Raw genomic sequence first — 17,821 nt, 5'->3', positions numbered from 1 at the left:
CTACATGTGTCTTTAGTAGTGTTTTTTTATTTAAATCCAAAAAATGTATGATTTTAAAGTCAAAATTGGTTCTCATTTGTGATTTTTAAGGTTATTTCATTTAAGTGCACAAAATCCTAATTTGGATGTTTTGTCAAATTGTTCTCAGTTCAAAAGGTTAGAGACTGGATCAAAAAAAACATTTTAAAATTGATGGGGTGAAGAGAAAAGGTACCAAAAACCTATGAAATAAATCAAAAAGCATATTCAAATGCTTTGAAGCCGAAGTAATATTTAATTCATTCTGAAAAATCCACAAAGTGGAAGTTAAAAAGAAGGCAAAGTCATGTGGCGCCATCTGGTGGTCGTTAAGAAGAACAGCAGCTATATAGCAAAGTTTGCGTAACTCCACACTAGTCCCGCCCACAAACCCGCTGACTATTGGCCAATCAGAATGTTGATTTCAGAACAGAAGGACGTGAATGGTCAGTTTGCTCTGCCGGAACAACGTGCTCACGTAAACACATGCACTCTAGGCTTGCGTAACTCACTTTGCTCACCTGCAGTAAATGTCCTTTTTGTGTATTTTTAATGAAATTTTTCATAGTGTGTGGGAAGGAAAGCGAAAGTCTAAAGCTGATTGTTTTGATCTACCTATTTGTTTTTCAGAGATGCCCACGTCTCCCGTGAAAACGCGGATTCCTATCACCAGCTTCGGGCATTTGATAACGGAAGTGAAGGTAAGACCATCATCATCATATGACCATCTGAACCTGTGAGATGAAGCAGAAACGAAACTAAACTATATTTTTGTTCAAATCTAAGTATTTGATGCATGAGATAAATGTTGACCTTACTGACCCTACCGCTGGTCTCTCACCAAATATGACATTATTATTCAGTCACACATGCGCCCAAATTTTTTTATAAAATAATCAAATTGGTATTTTTAGTACATTATTGTAATTGTGTCTAATAAGGTTTTTTTTTCTTGTATAAGACCAGTTGTGTCAGTGAATTAAGTGTCTCACTGAAACAGTTTATTAAACACCCACTGCAATAAAAATAGTTATTTTGCATGTTTCTCATGATGAAGGACATATATAAAGAAAAGTAAGTTCCTTAATATTTCTATATTCAAATCATTGTGAATCAGGAGCAAACGAAAAAAATGCTGTTTCAAAAACACTGTACTTGTGACTTAGAAGCTTGTAGGGCAGGCCACAAACTCCCCGCTCCGCTCCATTCTGATGCATCTGCTTGCAGACAAATAGATCCATGTTGTATGTTTTAATTTTCCTCGTCCGAGCTGTGTTACATGGCTCACAGCTGTATGGCTGGATAGCTCCAATACTGCTTGCCATTTTTGTTGTACCATTGGTTGGGTTGGAATGTAAGGGACTAGCGTGGCTGAGGGGATGGGGTTAGGGGTGTAGGAAAAAATGAATTCAGCGATGTATCGCTATATTTCATTTGGTGATATTTGTATCGATTTAAAATGCTGTCAGGACGATATTTATTATATACCGGTATATTCTTCGGCTTCTGACTCGTGTTTTCCACCCCCGACCGCTAGTTGGCAGCAGAGCACACTGAGCCTCTTTGAGCAGCTCTACATCACACAAAACAACTACAAGATCTCAGCGAGAAGCAGCTTGTTTTGTTGTTATGAGACATGCACTACTTAGTTTTTACTTAGGATGGGTACCGAACCGAAACTCTGTGCCACGTTGCTGCCAGTATCATAAAAATGCGGATTGTGGTGCTTTGTAGCGGGTTCAGATGAGAACGAGTGAAGCTTTTGCAGAACTCACAGCAATAGATTCTTGTTCAGCAACCTAATGGATCAGAGTGATGTACACAACACTCTGAAAAAAGGCCAACCCTGTGGGGATGAGCGGTGAAATACGTGATAACAGAGCTGCAGTGCAGACTGTCATGTACACAAACCATCTTAGCCACATTAAAGCGCTCTCCTTCATCATGTTATGTTGCATCATCACACTTTATTGTTTCTGGAAAGAATTGGTAGTTTATTTTTTATTTTTGAAGCACCGTTCAGGCTCATGAACCGTTAAAACGTACTGGAGAAGCTACATTTAGCAATGTTGAAAATAAACAGCCCTTTATATACTCATTCATACTTTTAGAACCTTACTGGTTAAGCCACATTCATTCTTTTTTTTTTCGTATACTGATAAATATTTTGTTGTGGAAATCAGACAATGTTGACTGTTCCCTTTAAGAACAAATGTATTCTAAGTTACCAAAATAAAAGCACTATGAATTTGCTTGGATAAAATACACTTATATATGAGATACAGTTGGAGTGCTTAACATTGTGATCATTGAATAAAATGAATTTTACAATTTCATTACATTGAAAGGCCTAAAAACATTCAGGTATTTTTTTTTTAGTCATACTCTTGAAAAAATGAAAACAAAATGTGTTCCGGTACAATATCGTGATATGTATCATATCGTGGGATGCATATCAGATACGTATCGTATCGCCAGTCTCTTGCCGATACACACCCCTAGGTGCCCCCCCCACACAACTTATTGCTTTTTACTGCTGCTCTGCAGAAACTATGTCCTTAAATTCAATGCAGGTTTTTGAATTTTGCCTAGAAATGGTGTAATCATACTTAAAAATCCACTGGGAACACTTTTACAATAGATGAGAAGTTGATTGGAGTGAAACTTTAATGAAAATATGTGAAACCACGCATTTTTATTACCGTATTTACTTAAACCAGAAGGAGATTGGGTTCATCTACATACCTATAAGGATTGACCAGCTTTTAGCCATTCTAAAACTGGTTGGGTAAATCATTGTCATTAACTGCACGTCCCAGGACCAGCCCAAAATATGGAAACACAGCTCTAATGCTTCAATTTTTACATAGGTGGAGATATAGTAGGTATGGCTACACAGGTGTAGTCACTGAAAGAATGTCAGAGCCTGAGTCTTTCTCACCAGGCCATTTTGTTTCATGTCAGTGGATCTGTGTTATTTTTGACACAGTTTATCGGCACTCCTAAAACACCACTGTTGTAGGACTGTCTCTTTCTTTATTTCTTAACTGTGACATTTTTTCTATCATTGGTTATTTTTTTTTAATACGTTTTATTTTGATTTAGAATTCATTAGCAATTGCCCATGAAAAATGAAATTGAAATATGTAAATACAATAGTCCAAGCATTTCAGTCCGGGAGGTGCACAAGTCTACTTAACCAATACAGCACACTCTGTTTTAATCTAGAAAATGAACATTATGGAGCTTGGTGTGGTTCAGTACTTGTGTTTACACAGCAAGACCTTCCCGCAGAACAAAAAGAACAAACAGAAACCAAAGAGAGGTAAGCTGTTTTAGTTTCAACTAAAAAAAACACCAATTCTGATAGGTGAGAAATAAGAAGAGTTGGAAAATATGGTTCACGCTCTCATCAAAATGATATTTGAAGTAGTAAGACCTCCCCATTGACCCCTTATGCATGTAGCCCTGTCTTAAACGAAGGAAAAAAGTAGTTGGGATGGGCGCTACATGCAGAAGAGCAAGGGTTTTCAACTTAGAAAACATTTATTGACGATAAGGCTCTGAAAAAAATGTGTCTAAATATTCAGTGTAATATATTTTTAAGTAGCCGAGAATTGGTGGTACATCTGCATGTAATTAATATCTAACTCTCACTTAAAATTATTTCACTACAATTGAAAACTTTTTGACATAACATAAAACACATGGAACACATGAAACACACACACAACAGGAACACTACCAGGACAACTGCTGGCATCACCAAGAAAACTAGATAAAGAGGATCCACTAGCCCTCATGAACTTCTTCTTCCATAAATCAAACACCTCCCCAGAAGTACATTTGAACAAATGTTTGAAGTTTTTCAGTCTATCCGGGTTGCATTTCAATTCCTGCCTAATTTAGCCTTTCAGTAACAAAGAAATCCTAAATGCCCCTTTTACAAGTTTCCTCAGTTCAGAAACATCTTCAGCAGGTTGGCAACTTTATTTGATTGAATCTTCATTCTCTGTTAATTATTTGCGTCTGGTTTAAACTTGGACTTTGTCATGAAGATTTTCCCTTTAACGTCAAAGTGGAGGCTAACAAGCGGATGCTAACTTCAGTCGTGTCAAAATTTGAAGGTGTGATGGACAAATAAAGCGAAATAAAACGACTCATTTTAAAACTGGCATTTTCTAAATATATTATAAACGTGAATCCATCGTGTCTGCATCTTTATTATTGTGAGATTATGTGAAACATTCGACGGTCAGAAACAAATGTCTCCATAAATCCACACGTCGGGAAAGACTCGTGGTTTTGTCTGTAAACAGCAGCTTTATGTTTCTTTGGAGTTGAAGTTCGTCAGTTTCCTCACCGGCTCTTTTCTCCCCAAAGAAACTTTCCAAACAGGTCTTTTTGTTTGGCTTTTGTCGCTTTTAGTTTTGGGCTCAAAACTTAGCTAGCGCTCCAAACGAGCAGCCTCTTTATGTCGCACGACGTGGCAAGAAAGGCGGATGCTGTGAAAAGAATTCGGTAATTTTTTAACAAAATTAAAAGTTGGAGAACACCCAAAACGTCAAAAAGTGACAGGGAGGGGCCCCGAAAATACATCCATAAATGACGAGTTAGGAGTGAGAATGTGTTGATTGCAACAACAATAAGAACTGCACCATTTTAAATAAAGGCGCCCATCGTATTAGCTTTGCGACAAGTTCAGATCCGGGTCAGGGTCTGGGTACGCATGACCCAGCATCTGGGTCCAGACTCTGGTCCGCTAGTTAGTGACCGTTGCAAAAGATGGACCATCTAAAGGTCCATCTATGAAGCATCTTATAATAAAATAAACCTACCATGTCTCAATAAAATTGTATTTTCAAATATGGATTCGATTATCCATTATATTATCTCATTTTGAAATTATTTTTAATTGTATAGGTTGAGTCGATTTGATTGCGCTTCAGACAGATTCATCTGGTTCAATCCTACAAATCCAATCATCGATTAATCGATGAATCGACCTTGTGGCCCAAGTCTTGTGGCCCAGACAGGCCTGTGCCGGTTCCCAGCCTGGATAAAATACAGGGTTGTGTCAGCAGGGTATCCAGCGTAAAACTCTCTGCCAAACCAAGTGAACGCTGATTCATTGTGGGGACCCCTGAGGGGATGTGCCGAAAGATGAACTTGGTTATTATATTTCTCTGCTACATTTTTAACATCTTTTTTGGTAATCCTAGTTTTTTTTCATTATTTTTTTTGTACTGCAAGTCATTATAGTTATACCAATCAGAACTTTTGAAACATTTGATTGACAGATTCTCCCAAGCCCATTTTCAAGTGATGGGTGAGTGGACTTCCAACAAAATCAGTCCTGATTGGTGTGTGGTTGCCATAGAAATGTTGACTCAGATCGGCTCGAACCAATCACAGCTTATTTACGATTTCTTCAACATGGTGGCATCCGTATCGTGAAAAAATAGCCACTGAATTGGTTTCATTTAGTTGGAGATGTAATGAAGTCATTTTCTATGGTGCAGTTCTCATATACAGTCAATGGTGGTGACGCTCATTCATTGGTTTTTTTAAGTTCATCTAAATATTTTTTTTCTTTATTTACCAGCCTTGCCAATGACATCACCCAACCCTGACCTTTCCCTAAACATACAAGGAAGACGAAACAAAAACAAACCAGCCTGACAGTGGTTTGGAGTATGCACACTACGACTGTTTTATAGCTGGGAACATAAAGGTCACATGTCAATCAAAGGCATGTCTCACTACATGCTTTAGCTAATTATCTGCACTAACAATGGTCTTTTTTTGTTTTTTCTGGTTATGAACCGGTTGAAGTGAAAATGTGTGGAATTGCAGAAGTAGGTTTGTTTTGTGTCACAAAGACTATCTGTGCAGCTAGAAAGGAAATGGTATAAAAAAGAGGTAAAAAAGTGATGATAAAGCAATGAGATGAAACATTGTTGGGAAATATTCTTGAGGTTTTAAATAATGAAACGTTGCTCTCTTCGTCTGGTCATTTCTGAGTAGCTGTTCAACTGGTGTTGCCACTCATTGCGTTGTAGTTTTTGTCTGAGTGAACAGGGTGACCTGCCGCAGTAAAAATGAAACCAAAGACGTTGTTCCAATCTGACAAATGTTTGTAGAGTGAAGTTGACTGGTTTAGGCAGGCTCACTCAAAAGAATCTTTCAGTTTTGTCACATTTTAAATTGTTTCCTTAACCCCTACAGACCAGTGTTGTCCTCCAAGAATCTCCTAGTTGTTTGTTTAAACTGCGGGTTTCACATTCAAAAAGTGCAACCACCTCCCCTTACAAAAGGTTGCTCAGTGGGCTCTATGTTTGTTTCTAGATTGTAGAAGGCCTCTTTCCCCTTTTTTTTTTATAAAAAAAGCAGCTGTCTGAGAACTGAAATCTAGCCAAAGCTGGCAGTTCATCAATTTGACGTGTTTCTGTTTAAACTGTTCTGCTTTCGCATTTATTTGACTAAAGGCTGTTGTGGGACACCACTTTTATCTGCGCTATATATGGCCTGACATTTGTATGAACTCCTTAACCCTTAAGAGTTTTTGAACATGAACTTTACAATTTGGTCCTTACATAATTTCCCTTTAAAACTTTTAGGTGGCAATACTTGATGCCCATCTTCTTCATATGACCCTATCCTCTTTTTTTTTACAGATATTTTGTCATATTTCAAAATAATTCCACAAAAAAGGGCAACTGTACAAAAGACATCCATTCTGACTGGTAAATGTTTGTTTTTACTGTAAAAAAACACAGAAATTGAGATCAAACTGTTGAATAACAAAGATCTAGAGTGTATAGTTACAAGAAATGTGTATAAATCCCAAAACAAAGCATAGACAAGGTCAAAACAATGGGGAAAAAGGCTTTTTTAGGAAAACAGGCAAAGCTCCAATAAACTATATTAAATGTTCCAAGGTTTTTTTCTAAGGGGTATTGCACATATATGTGTTACAACCCCTGTTATGTTTCTTTTCTAAGGTTATAACTTTGAAACCTTCATGTTAAGTTAATTCATTCATCTTCTGATCCGCCACTGTGCAGTTTGAAAATGAAAACATATATTAATGTTAGTGTCTCTTTACTATGTCATTGTAAACAGCTTTGGAGTGGCAAAGGTAACGGTGAGTGAAGAGACTACTAAGGGTTAAAGAGTTTTTTTTTTGTTTTTTTTTAGTAGCTCATAATGTTTAAAAATGTAGATAAATTCAGCTTCTATGCTTTTCTGTCCTGGTTATTGTGCATCTTTAGAAACAGCTGTTTGGGATCGAGGCGCCATCTTCTGTGGAACTCACCGGATGGAGGAAACATTTCAACAGTTACACTCTGCAGGGTCGTCGAAATGTAAATGACACACAAAAAATAATTTTTGTTTAGGAATTTTTTTGCCGTATCAAGTCCCATCACTCAGAAATTTTCGCTCTCTTGCAGTGTGTCTTGGCTACTTACGGGATGTTGGTGATCGCAGCAGCTGCCTATGCGATGAGCAGACGGAGCAGAGAAGACAAACAGATGCCCACCTCCACAACTTAAAAGTCCTGCCTCTTACATCAATGCTGACAAAATTCAGAGTATTATTTATGAGCTGAAGGAAAAAGGGAAAATGTTATTGTTGGACAATGATTGATCTTAGGTTGCATGTCTGATAATAAAGAATTTGTTTTCTCACATTATAGAAAAATGGAAATGTTGACACACAATGAAGCTGCACAATTGATGTCTCTGATTAGTCTTTACTTCCTCCTTGCAGGAAATGTGGGAAATCAGAAGCAAAGCAAACAAAAGAAAAGTGAAACTTTGAATTTTTTTGGCTTCTGCGGTTCTGCGGCTTTTTCAGTTACGGAGAAGAAGAAGTAAATGCATTATCACACACGTTTGTTAAACCATGAATGTAGGACAGTTGAGTAGAAGTAAGCAGCAACAACCACAACATCTACATGTCTTTTCAGTTGATTTTTTTTTCTTTCTTGCCGAGAGCCTTTCACTAGAACATTTTGAGGTCAATGTATTCATTTGTTTGCACCTCAGAGGTGTCACAAAACATTTACTTTAACGTGTGTGATACCTTCAAACAAAGCAAAGTAGTGGAGGTGCTGGTCTTGATCACTAAAAAGCCATAGAATGAAACCCAACAGCAGTCAAGCTCTTATTACTGCTCAGCAATCTGTCAAAAAAAAAATTGCAAAATATGTTCTGCATGCTGTCTTATTTTCCAGAAAAGATTGTCCCATCCGCAAAGTTCAGTGAAATCCCAAGAGGTGCAGATCAGAGTGCAAGGCTGAGCATGCTCAGTGGTAACGTGTGCAGCGTAAATGTTAAAAGTTCTTAAGGCACATGCATCACTTGACATTAGGAAGTGCCAGGACAAAGCACCCCCCCCCCTTATATATGTTTAAAAATATTTTGCAACAGCAGCTTTTGCTTTTGCACAGAATGTCCACATCATCAAACTAAGCTACAGTCCCCAAAGTAGAAAAGCTAGACGACAAAAGCGACTTTTTAGACATTAATTCTATGTTTTAAGCAAATATTTATTCCTACACATTATAATTGAATAAAAACACTTTTTTCCTTGTAATTATCATTCCCTTCCCTGTGACATGGAGAAAAAACAGCGCGCGCGTGACCCAGACGCGCGTACGTGAGAGAGCGCGCGCTGCTGGCAGATCACGTGATTTCAGGGAATCCATCGAGTTAAAGAGAAAGCGAAAGCGTAGCAACTGAGAACACCTGAGGTGGGGGGGGGAGTAGGGTGAAGATGGGAGGGGAGAGGGCAGGTTCGTTCTTTTTTTTTCTTGTGCCTGAGGATTTAGTGTCAATGATGAAAAAGTTTTGCTCTTCGCGAGCCCAACTTTCAGTTTAAAGCAGCTTCAGCTCAGAAGGTCGTCATCCGAGAGCGGATCTCTGCGAGCTTCTGCAGGAAAGAAGCCGACTGACTGACTGAGGCGCACCGCTGCTCCCTCCAGCCGGCAAGTACGACCAATGTATGTTATTTACCTACCTACAGATTCATTCATTCTCAATGACAATTTCAAATTCGTTACTAATATAATTCAACTTTTAAATAGCACTTTGAGTAATGACAAAATCTTCTTTATTCTATTAAATTCTATATTTTTCTCATCATTTATTTAATGAAATTAAGTATTTTCTCGCCTTTAAAACTTGATCAATGACTTTTTAAATACAGTTTTACGAATTTCCACCAATCACTCTGGCCTGGCATGCAGTCCTTGAATGCATGCAGTCTTCAGTTGCACTAAAATAAGCAATCCCATTAGAGCCAGAGGTGCAATATTGCAACAACAAAAAAACCCAAACATTGCAACCACCTCCACCCTACAGTTTTCCTAGAAAACCGCCCATTTTCACGTAAAAGTTCATGAAATTTGCACCAGGGCCCCACTTCTATGGTGTCTACTGCCTGCTATAATGACAATATTTTGTGGAAAACAGGAGTTTTTCAGGGTGTGGCTGGAAGGGGGGTGTTGGTGGGGAATGAGGTGCGTCCAGGATTTCGCCCTGGGCGTCAAACTGGCCCGGACCGCCTCTGATTACAGCCATGCACGGTTTCCTAAAGGCGTGGAAACTGACTGCTCAACTTCATCCTCAGCTCAGGCAATAAACAGCCTTGTGGACAGCTGTCTCTGTGCACTGCAGATCATGTTGTATTTAGTTTTTTGTTTGGAATAACGGGGGAAAAAATTACAATTTTTGGACGCTACCAAAGCACACATTGGTCTAATGAAACACTATCAGTATAAAGTGGGTTGATTTACCTTTTTTTTTTTTTTAAATATTTTAAATTTAATAACTTATTTATTTACATTTTTATTTATTGATAATGACATTATCAGTGTCTTTACTCTTGTCAGAAATAGCAGGCATGCAAAAACTGGAAGAATCCAAAAGACAAGTCACTGTTTTTTAAGGCTTTTAGTGTATAAATTGTGTTGTGTGCCACGCGGAGGCCTCAAAAAAGCCTTTTGGACGTTTCTTTTAGGAAAAAAGTATTTATGTGTGAATCATAATAAAACTAAAACTGATATTTCTTTGTACTATCACCTCACTCGACTTTTAACATTATTTCAATAGAAGTTCCTATAATCTTTTTTTTTTTTAAAGGGTACAAAATGACTTTATAGGAACTAAAACCTGAAGAGCTGAAGTGTGAATCCCTTGGAAGTTTTCTGTCTGTCCCTCCAGAACAAAAAGCATTCCAGTCAATTTAAATTGTACAGAATCTCAGTCAAAGAACCACAGGAGCTTTTCAAACACACAGGCCGAAGTTAGTGAGAGCTGCAGTAACCATTAGCAATCAACATTATTTAAAAAGTTATAAAAACTAAAGACCCACTGTGAGTTTTTGGTGTTTTTTAACATGTTTTTCATGATGGAGGATAAAGAAATTTGAGTTTAAGTCCAGACATTCGACTAGACTGGCACTAAAAGTGTCATGCCCTCTTCCCGTGAGCACAACTACTCTCTTTTGTGTTTTCATTCAAAACTTTTCACGTCAAGAGATTAAATGAAACGATGTCCTTTTGTCTTTTCTCTGTAGTTTTCCATGGTGGGGCTGGAATAGTAAAACGTTTTTATTTTTTTCAGGAGTCAGCTCCTCCTTACTATGCGCTCTTGGCTCATTTCCTTCAAACCTTCATTTTACAATAATCAAGCCAAAACCGAAATGGAAACTAAATGATTTGTTGTGTTGCTGATAAGCATCACAGAAAAGTTTGAAGTTGTTCACGTAACCCCGTTTCACCACAAATTTTACCTTAAGATCTGGTTGATGGTGCTTTAGAAACTTTTTTGACTTTTTTGGATGAGGAATGTTCGGTGCTGCCAAATATTTTAACTTTCTTTTCACTTTGCTCTGTTTTTTAGTTTGGATGCCGGACCGCTCCTGCTCTTTCCCAGCCTTCTGTCATCACTGCAGTTGGGGGGGGCGGAGGTTTCATTGAAAATCTAATTAGGATGGAGTCTCGGAGAGGACCATGCGGCCAATGACTGGGTGGGAGGGACTCAACAATGGGGGATCTGCCTGTAAAACAGGAAGGAACTGCGAGCACAGGCAGCCGAGGAGTGGATTTCCCATTCTAGGATGGTCAGAGACGGTCTTAACAGGACAGCAATACAGTGCCAAAAACAGAACAAGCCAGCTGAGATAGAAGGCCAGAGTCAAGCCCCCGAAGAAGGCACAAGTCCTGAACAATCGGAGAACCCAGACAGGCAACTGGAGCCTCTGTGGTGGAACCAACCTGTGGAGGAGCCCATACCATGGAGCCAGGTCAGTACTCGCTGTAATGCCGTCTGCTGGTGGGTCATTGTTATGGGACAGTGAAAAAATCAGTCTAGAGAAAAAAAAAAACATATATATATAAAATTTCTAAAGTCACAATCTAATAATTTTGTACCATAACAGCATGAATGTCTTAAAAATCAGGGCAGCAAACTGTACTAAAAGTACCAGTGTGTCAAGAAAGAAGCTCAATTTTTTACTCATAGCTACATTTTTATGACACATTGTTCTTCAGACTTTAATTCAAGTTTTAAAGTGTTATTATGTTGACTCTAAATCTGTTTAAAAAAAAGTTTTACACTTAAATGGGGCCTATTTTTGTGCAAAAATAAAATAATAAAATACAGCTACTTTTAATTTTTATTTGGCTGTTTATGAACATGATTGAATTTATTTAAAAAGCCAAAATAAAAAACTAACTTGTACACATATTGTTGTTCAGAAGAATGCTTTGCATTGAGATAATTGTTTAGGAAACTCGGTGCCAAAACCACCAAATGAATTCCTCAAGCTTGTATAATTGAAAGGTAACTGGTATTCCAGGAACAATAAATAAAACTCTCGTAACATTTCAGATTTACCAGATTGACTGTAACAGTCAGGAGTAGCACAGAGCTGACACTGGCAGTGAAAACAGGCTGATATCTGCTCTGAAAAGTGGACTTTGATTACGAACAAGGGAGCAAAAGTCCACTATAGGTTGGTTTCCTTTTTTATTAGTTGAAAGCCAGTGGAGGAAAAGTGAAACCTTCAATGAAATAACTACTTTTGGCTGATTCTGAAGTGATTGGTGAGTGAAAGTCAAAGTCAGTGAAAACAAAGGCCTCAGTGTTGACAATAGGAGAGAGAATCTGGCAGTATCACTGACTGCAACCTTTGTAACCCAACAAAATCAAAAGTCTAAAGCTTTCAGTAAAGAGGTGAGTGAAGAAGATGAGTGGATGTCAGTTTTTTTTGTTTGCTTTGACATTTTCACAGACGTCTCTACAGAAGTGGGGCACATGCATGAAAACAGGTCGAATAAAAACATTTTCTTTCTTACTTTTTTTCTTCTTTTTCATCTCAAATACAAAATGAGAAAAAACTGTTTCGAAAAGACAGATAAAACCAGACAGTGTTCACGAAAAGGAGAGGGTAAAAGAAAAAACTTGAATGATCCCACCCCTTTTTACAACACCTTTTGTTGTGCATATTTCTATTTAGTTTTTTTTTTTACCTCAAAACATTCAAATTGCCTTCTGTATGACATCTATGCAGAAGTGACATTTGCTTATTTGCTTTTATTAATCATTTTGTAATGTTTCACCAGTGACAGCTTGTAGGGTTTTTTAATAAATACATGTAAACCTTTGCTTTATTTTAAACTTTCATCCAACCTTTTAAAGGTTGATTAGAAAAGGCATCTTACTGCAGTCCAAACATCACAAAAAAAATCCCCTTCTGCAAATTAAAAGACCCACCTTGATGATAATTGTGTTTTCGGTGTTTTTAACATGCTCTTGTGGCATTTTTCCTCATGATGGAGAACATATATAAAGAAAATTAAGATTAAAATTGCAGCTCTGAGTATTTCTGGATTCAAATTGTTGTGAATCAGGAGCAGACAAAAAAATCCTGTTAAAAAAAAACGTATTTGTGACAGAAAATACACTTCATTCTGATGCATCCACTTGCAGATGAATAGTTACACGAACATCTTTGTTTTCCTCGACTGAGCTGACATCTGGCTTTAATTGCTCTGATATTGCTCGCCATATTTGTTGCACCTGTAATGTTAGCTTGGGGGTGTGAGGGGCTGTAAGCTAGCAGGATACGGTGTAAACGGAAAGCTTGATTATGGGTGAAGGGAAGAAGACGGGATTTGGTTTTGGCTAAAAAAGGCTTAATCATAATCCAAAGACCACTGGGAACGCTTTTACAATAGATCATAAGATGATCAAAGCGGAATTCACAGAAAATTTGTCCATTCTCTCCATGTCTTGGGTTTTTAGTTTTCTTTGTTTCACTTGTTATATACATTGTAGATAACTTGTAGTGTGTGTTTGTGTTGTTTTATGGCAGATCAGTCAGACCTTGAGATTTAGTCTCCAAACTCCTCATATCACATTTCTGTACATGTATGAAGTGTATGTTGAAGGACTTTGGTCATCTTCTATTCTGGTGAGTCTCATGTCACGAGAATAACAGCAATTATGGATGTCGTGAACATAAACTTTGCACTTTCACTTAAACCTATAAGATGTACTACATTCTTGCATAAGAGCTTTGCCAGGAATTCATTCAACAAAGATCTATCTAAAGGATGAACATCGACAAAGAGTTTCAAATTTTAATAAATCTTCTAGTCCATCAAGCTGGGAAAAAACTTTAAAATAAAAATGGTATTTATTTAACACAGACATAAAAGGAAGAGCAAAAAATACAAGATTTTTCATTTGTTTGTATTTGGTACAAATGTTCCATGAAAAAAAAAAAAGTTAAAAGTTTGCGTGACTTTTGCGGATGTTACTCTCTGTCTCCACTTGTTTATTAGCTTAAGACAAAAAAATAAAAAAATCCAGTCTGTAAATGAGTTTTTTTCAAAGCCAGATCTTATTTATAAGCAGTTGTGTTTGAAGGAATTTCAGTTTTTGACGCCTCTTCTGCTGCAGCCTGTGACCGGAGCTGAGGCCGACTTCTTCACGCACCTCCGTCCATTCAGCAGTCAAGAAGCATATAAACTTGTGAGGCACACGTACCAGCAGCTTCAGCACAGCGGCTTCTACTGGGGTCCAATGACAATGGAGGAGGCCCATGAAAAACTCTCCCATGCTCCCATCGGAACCTTCCTCATCAGGTAATCAGATACTCCCTTTATTGTGAGGGTTTGCCTGCTGTTTAATTATTTCATTCCTACATTACACAAATGTTGTTTTTATGTTATTCATTCAGAAACAGAAGTAATGAGGGTGTAGATATTAGCCCTGACATCAGTAACTTGAGATTCTAAAGGGAATCCAGTAGATGTAACCTGGAGCAATAATCCCAGATGCCAACTATGGGATTAAATCCTGATGTTGTGCAGCAACATTGTTTACTCCACCAAATTGTGTCCTGAAATTTGGCAACGGTATGGGGCAAGGTAACGTTAAACGTTTAAGAAATTCATCAATGGCTTCACCCATTAAAAAAAAAAAAAAAACTAAACACCATTGATGAATTAAGCTCTTGACAAATAAACACTGATAATAAATTTGTACCTAGTTGCCAGTTTTCATAAATAGAAAATAAAACAAAAAATGTTTTAAAAAACCCTATATTTTTGTAACCAGTCTTTTAATGCGTTTACTTTTAATGTAAAGTTGGGGTTTTTTTTATGTGGGAAACGGGAATTTGCTCCCTGCTGAAATGAGGAACATCAATATTTTGTTTTCTCTTTTGGTATCAAATTCAAGAACAAAATGTTTGGTCTTCAGTGACGCACTTGTCTGCACCTAACCAGTCATACTCAAGTGAATCTTTAACAGCTTTAACAGTCATCTTTTTCACATTTCTTAGCAAATTTTAAAGAAAAAAAGACAAAGAAAATTCTGTTCTTTAGTTTTTAGGAAGTTTTGGGTTTTTAATGAAATTTTATTCACATTCATTTATCAATCAATAAATTCCTTTGCCATGGTTCATACCTGTTTCGTTTACATTTTTTGTTCCCCCTCCAAACACCAGAACCTTTTTTTATTTCTTAAAAAAATGTTAAGACTCACACCTGTTAGGTTTTCATCCATATTTTTGGTATATGAGCATATTCTGATCTTTTAATCTCTGATATTTATCTTATTTATGCGTGGTTTCCAACTATGTGTAAAAATCAAGTATTTAAGTTGCATAAAACGGGAAGCCGAATGAACCCTGTTTCTGTCTTTTTGCAGAGACAGTGGGCAGCCAGATGTTTTCTTTACCCTTAGCTACCAAAGTGAAGATGGCCCCACAAGTGTCCGCATCATCCTGGAGAACCTCCTCTTTAATCTGTACGGCAGCCTCAGGACTTTTTCCTCGCTGTTTGCTCTGCTGACGTACTATACAAGCTCATCGTGTAAGCTGACGGAACCGTATCGCAAGCAGCGCCCGGAGCGCCTAAAGCAGATGTGCAGGAGGGCGGTCATACGCGCGTATGGATCTGAATGTACAAGTACCTTACCTGGTCTGAGTGTTCAAATGAAAGCTTATGTTCGTGCATATCCTCACTGTATTTAGACACACCTGCTGCTTCAAGATGTGTGTTATAACTTATCGTTTTTATAGATGTACCGTATAATTTATTGTAAAGTACAGCTTATGCTTTTAAACTTCTTTCATTTATGTACAGAATGATTTAGACTGCACCTAACGCAGAAGGTGCACAGCTGTTTTTTTCTGCAACATTTTAGGGGAAGAAAACAGCAGCTGGACGGCTCAGTTGGCTGCGTGTAGGACTGGCACACAGGAAACCATGGGTTAGTTTCCCAGGGGGCCTAATGAGCTTCATCCAGTGTGGGTGTTTAGGGAAGATCCTTCACGCTTCTCCCTACCTATGTAGGCCCGGGTGTTGGTCTCCCTGTGTCGGCCCCCAGCCTGAATGAAATACAGGGTTGTATCAGGAAGGGCATCAGGCATAAAAAAATCTCTGCAAAATCAAAAGTGCGACTCAGTTAAAGCTCATTCGCTGTGGTGACCCCTGACGGGATATGCCGAAAAGGTGAACAACAACATTAATTTAAAAAAAAAACACAACTCCAACACACTCCATGACACATTTGCTTGCAGGTCATTATGAAGTAACGTTGACTTTAGATGAATAACTTTGTTACTCCCTTGAAGCTAATGATCTGTTTGAGAGCAAAACATTTCCTTTAGGTAACATATAATTTATCGTCCAAGCTTTTTAGAATAATGTGACTTTTTTGTAGTTTTTTATTTTACTTTTAAAGCTTTTTCTTAAAACACCATAGGACTGCCTAAAATCTAACATCGGTTTCAAATAAATCCTTTTGTTTGAGCCATACATAAAAAAATCTACAAAGACAAGGTTCATCGTGACTTCTGTGTTACAAGAAAAACAACATAACATTTTCTTGTCATTTTTCAAAACTCATCTGATTGTAGATCTACATCTTTCATGAAGTGATTAGATGTAGTTTATACATTTCATAGGGAGGCTTTATGAGAGTGAAGATAATGTATGTTTTTCACCTTTTTTGTAAAGTTGAGCTGTCAGATCTAAAATAAGAAACTTTTTAATTGTTATAAATATATTTTTGCTTATTTGCATGACTTGTACTCAGTTAATTACAGTTATTCTTTCAAACCGTTTTTACACAATCAACAGATGTGGTTACTGGTGGTTTTCTGTGGTACTGCTGGAGGGATTCTTCATAAAACTTGAATGATGACTTCATGTAAATAATATGCTCTAAATAAATTCAATCATGCTGTTTTTAAATTTAGTGGTGTACTGCACTGATGACAGAGTTAAAGGTTGAAGAATCTGCTGTGATCAAAACCAGTTTTGTTCCTGGGTGAGCTGGGTAACAGAGAAATAAAGAGAGAGTGGCAAAGATTTCTATGCATATTTGCTCATTTTTAATGGGTGTTATTCTAGATTCAGAGTTCTGTCTTCATTTTTTTGGCTATTTTTCTGTCCCACTTCTTGATTTAAGATAAGATAAAGATACTTTATTGATCCCAGCTTGGGAAATTGCTTTGGAGAATGGTCGCTGTGTGGAGTAACCTGGAAGTGTCTCTCAACTTCAGGGAACCTACATCCATTTCTGATTTCTGAATAAAACCTCTTTAGTTTTGAATCCACATCCAGGAAGTTCTGCTTTCAGTCCAGACAGACACTGCTAGTACCAAATGCACTCAGCTCCTCTGTGGTTTTGTCTTCCCAAAAAAGTTTTGTCAGTTTTCAAATCCAAAACTATAAATTCTTTCCATATATCGAATTATTGCAAGGTTTACTAAAGGAAAGGCAGAGAAAATCACGAAGTCAAGGATTAATAATCATGAGTTATTTATTGTGAACTATCCATGCAAAGTTTAAGTTGAACAAAATGCCTGTCCTTTGTCACATAGTTTATGCAGCTTTTCATTTCCAATTTTAGACCATTTCCAAAACTTGCAAGATCATTAAAAAGTGCATTTATTACTATAAATATAAATATAATATAAATATATAATAAAAAATAGACTTACACATAGTATAGATTCAGGGCCCATGCACTGTTTCATTGATTTCAAGTGTTTATTTATTTTTTACATAAATTGGGGTTCCAACTCATAAAACCCACAAAAACAAGATTTCAGAAAATTAGTATACTGTGGAGAAATCACCATTTACTTCTTGGTTTTTGCAAAAAGATTAATGACAGAGATAATTATCACATCCATGTAATCAAAATAAAGTATTTTCCATCTTAAATACTTGGTTGCGAATCCCTTTGGCTAAAGAACAGTCTGTAAATGT

The 17,821-nt window shown here is 37.3% G+C and overlaps 1 protein-coding gene and 1 long non-coding RNA gene across 3 annotated transcripts; both read left to right on the top strand.

Annotated features, from left to right (window-relative positions):
- The first annotated feature begins 436 nt into the window (after window positions 1–436).
- On the top strand, window positions 437–7,722 carry LOC101165207 (uncharacterized). The gene is made up of 4 exons (XR_002290458.3): window positions 437–544; window positions 649–719; window positions 7,293–7,385; window positions 7,473–7,722. It is a non-coding gene; the product is annotated as an uncharacterized LOC101165207 (long non-coding RNA).
- A 1,136-nt stretch (window positions 7,723–8,858) lies between these two features.
- On the top strand, window positions 8,859–16,915 carry LOC101165453 (suppressor of cytokine signaling 1). Of its 2 annotated transcripts, none has more exons than XM_011477210.4 (4): window positions 8,859–9,014; window positions 10,929–11,331; window positions 13,995–14,179; window positions 15,249–16,915. In XM_011477210.4, the coding sequence occupies exons 2-4, from the start codon at window positions 11,146–11,148 to the stop codon at window positions 15,571–15,573; spliced, it is 696 nt and encodes a 231-aa protein (XP_011475512.1). In that variant the 5' UTR covers window positions 8,859–9,014; window positions 10,929–11,145; the 3' UTR covers window positions 15,574–16,915. The 2 variants fall into 2 exon arrangements, with proteins under 2 accessions (XP_011475512.1, XP_004066013.1); XM_004065965.5 differs by having other exon boundaries at window positions 8,859–9,025.
- Window positions 16,916–17,821: the final 906 nt, after the last annotated feature.

This window comes from Oryzias latipes, chromosome 1 (assembly GCF_053564925.1).
Source record: "Oryzias latipes strain Hd-rR chromosome 1, Olatipes_Hd-rR_3.1".
In the NCBI taxonomy this organism is placed as follows: Eukaryota; Metazoa; Chordata; class Actinopteri; order Beloniformes; family Adrianichthyidae; genus Oryzias; species Oryzias latipes.
The sequence above is the reverse complement of the archived record's forward strand: the minus strand, read 5'-3'. Positions and strand labels throughout refer to the sequence as shown.

Bases quoted from the DNA above. Each gene is read 5' to 3' on its own strand.
- LOC101165453 (XM_011477210.4), top strand. From the start codon at position 11,146: ATGGTCAGAGACGGTCTTAACAGGACAGCAATACAGTGCCAAAAACAG. The intron at 11,332-13,994 runs GTCAGTACTCGC...CTTCTGCTGCAG, and splicing joins AGCCCATACCATGGAGCCAG to CCTGTGACCGGAGCTGAGGC. The intron at 14,180-15,248 runs GTAATCAGATAC...GTCTTTTTGCAG, and splicing joins ATCGGAACCTTCCTCATCAG to AGACAGTGGGCAGCCAGATG.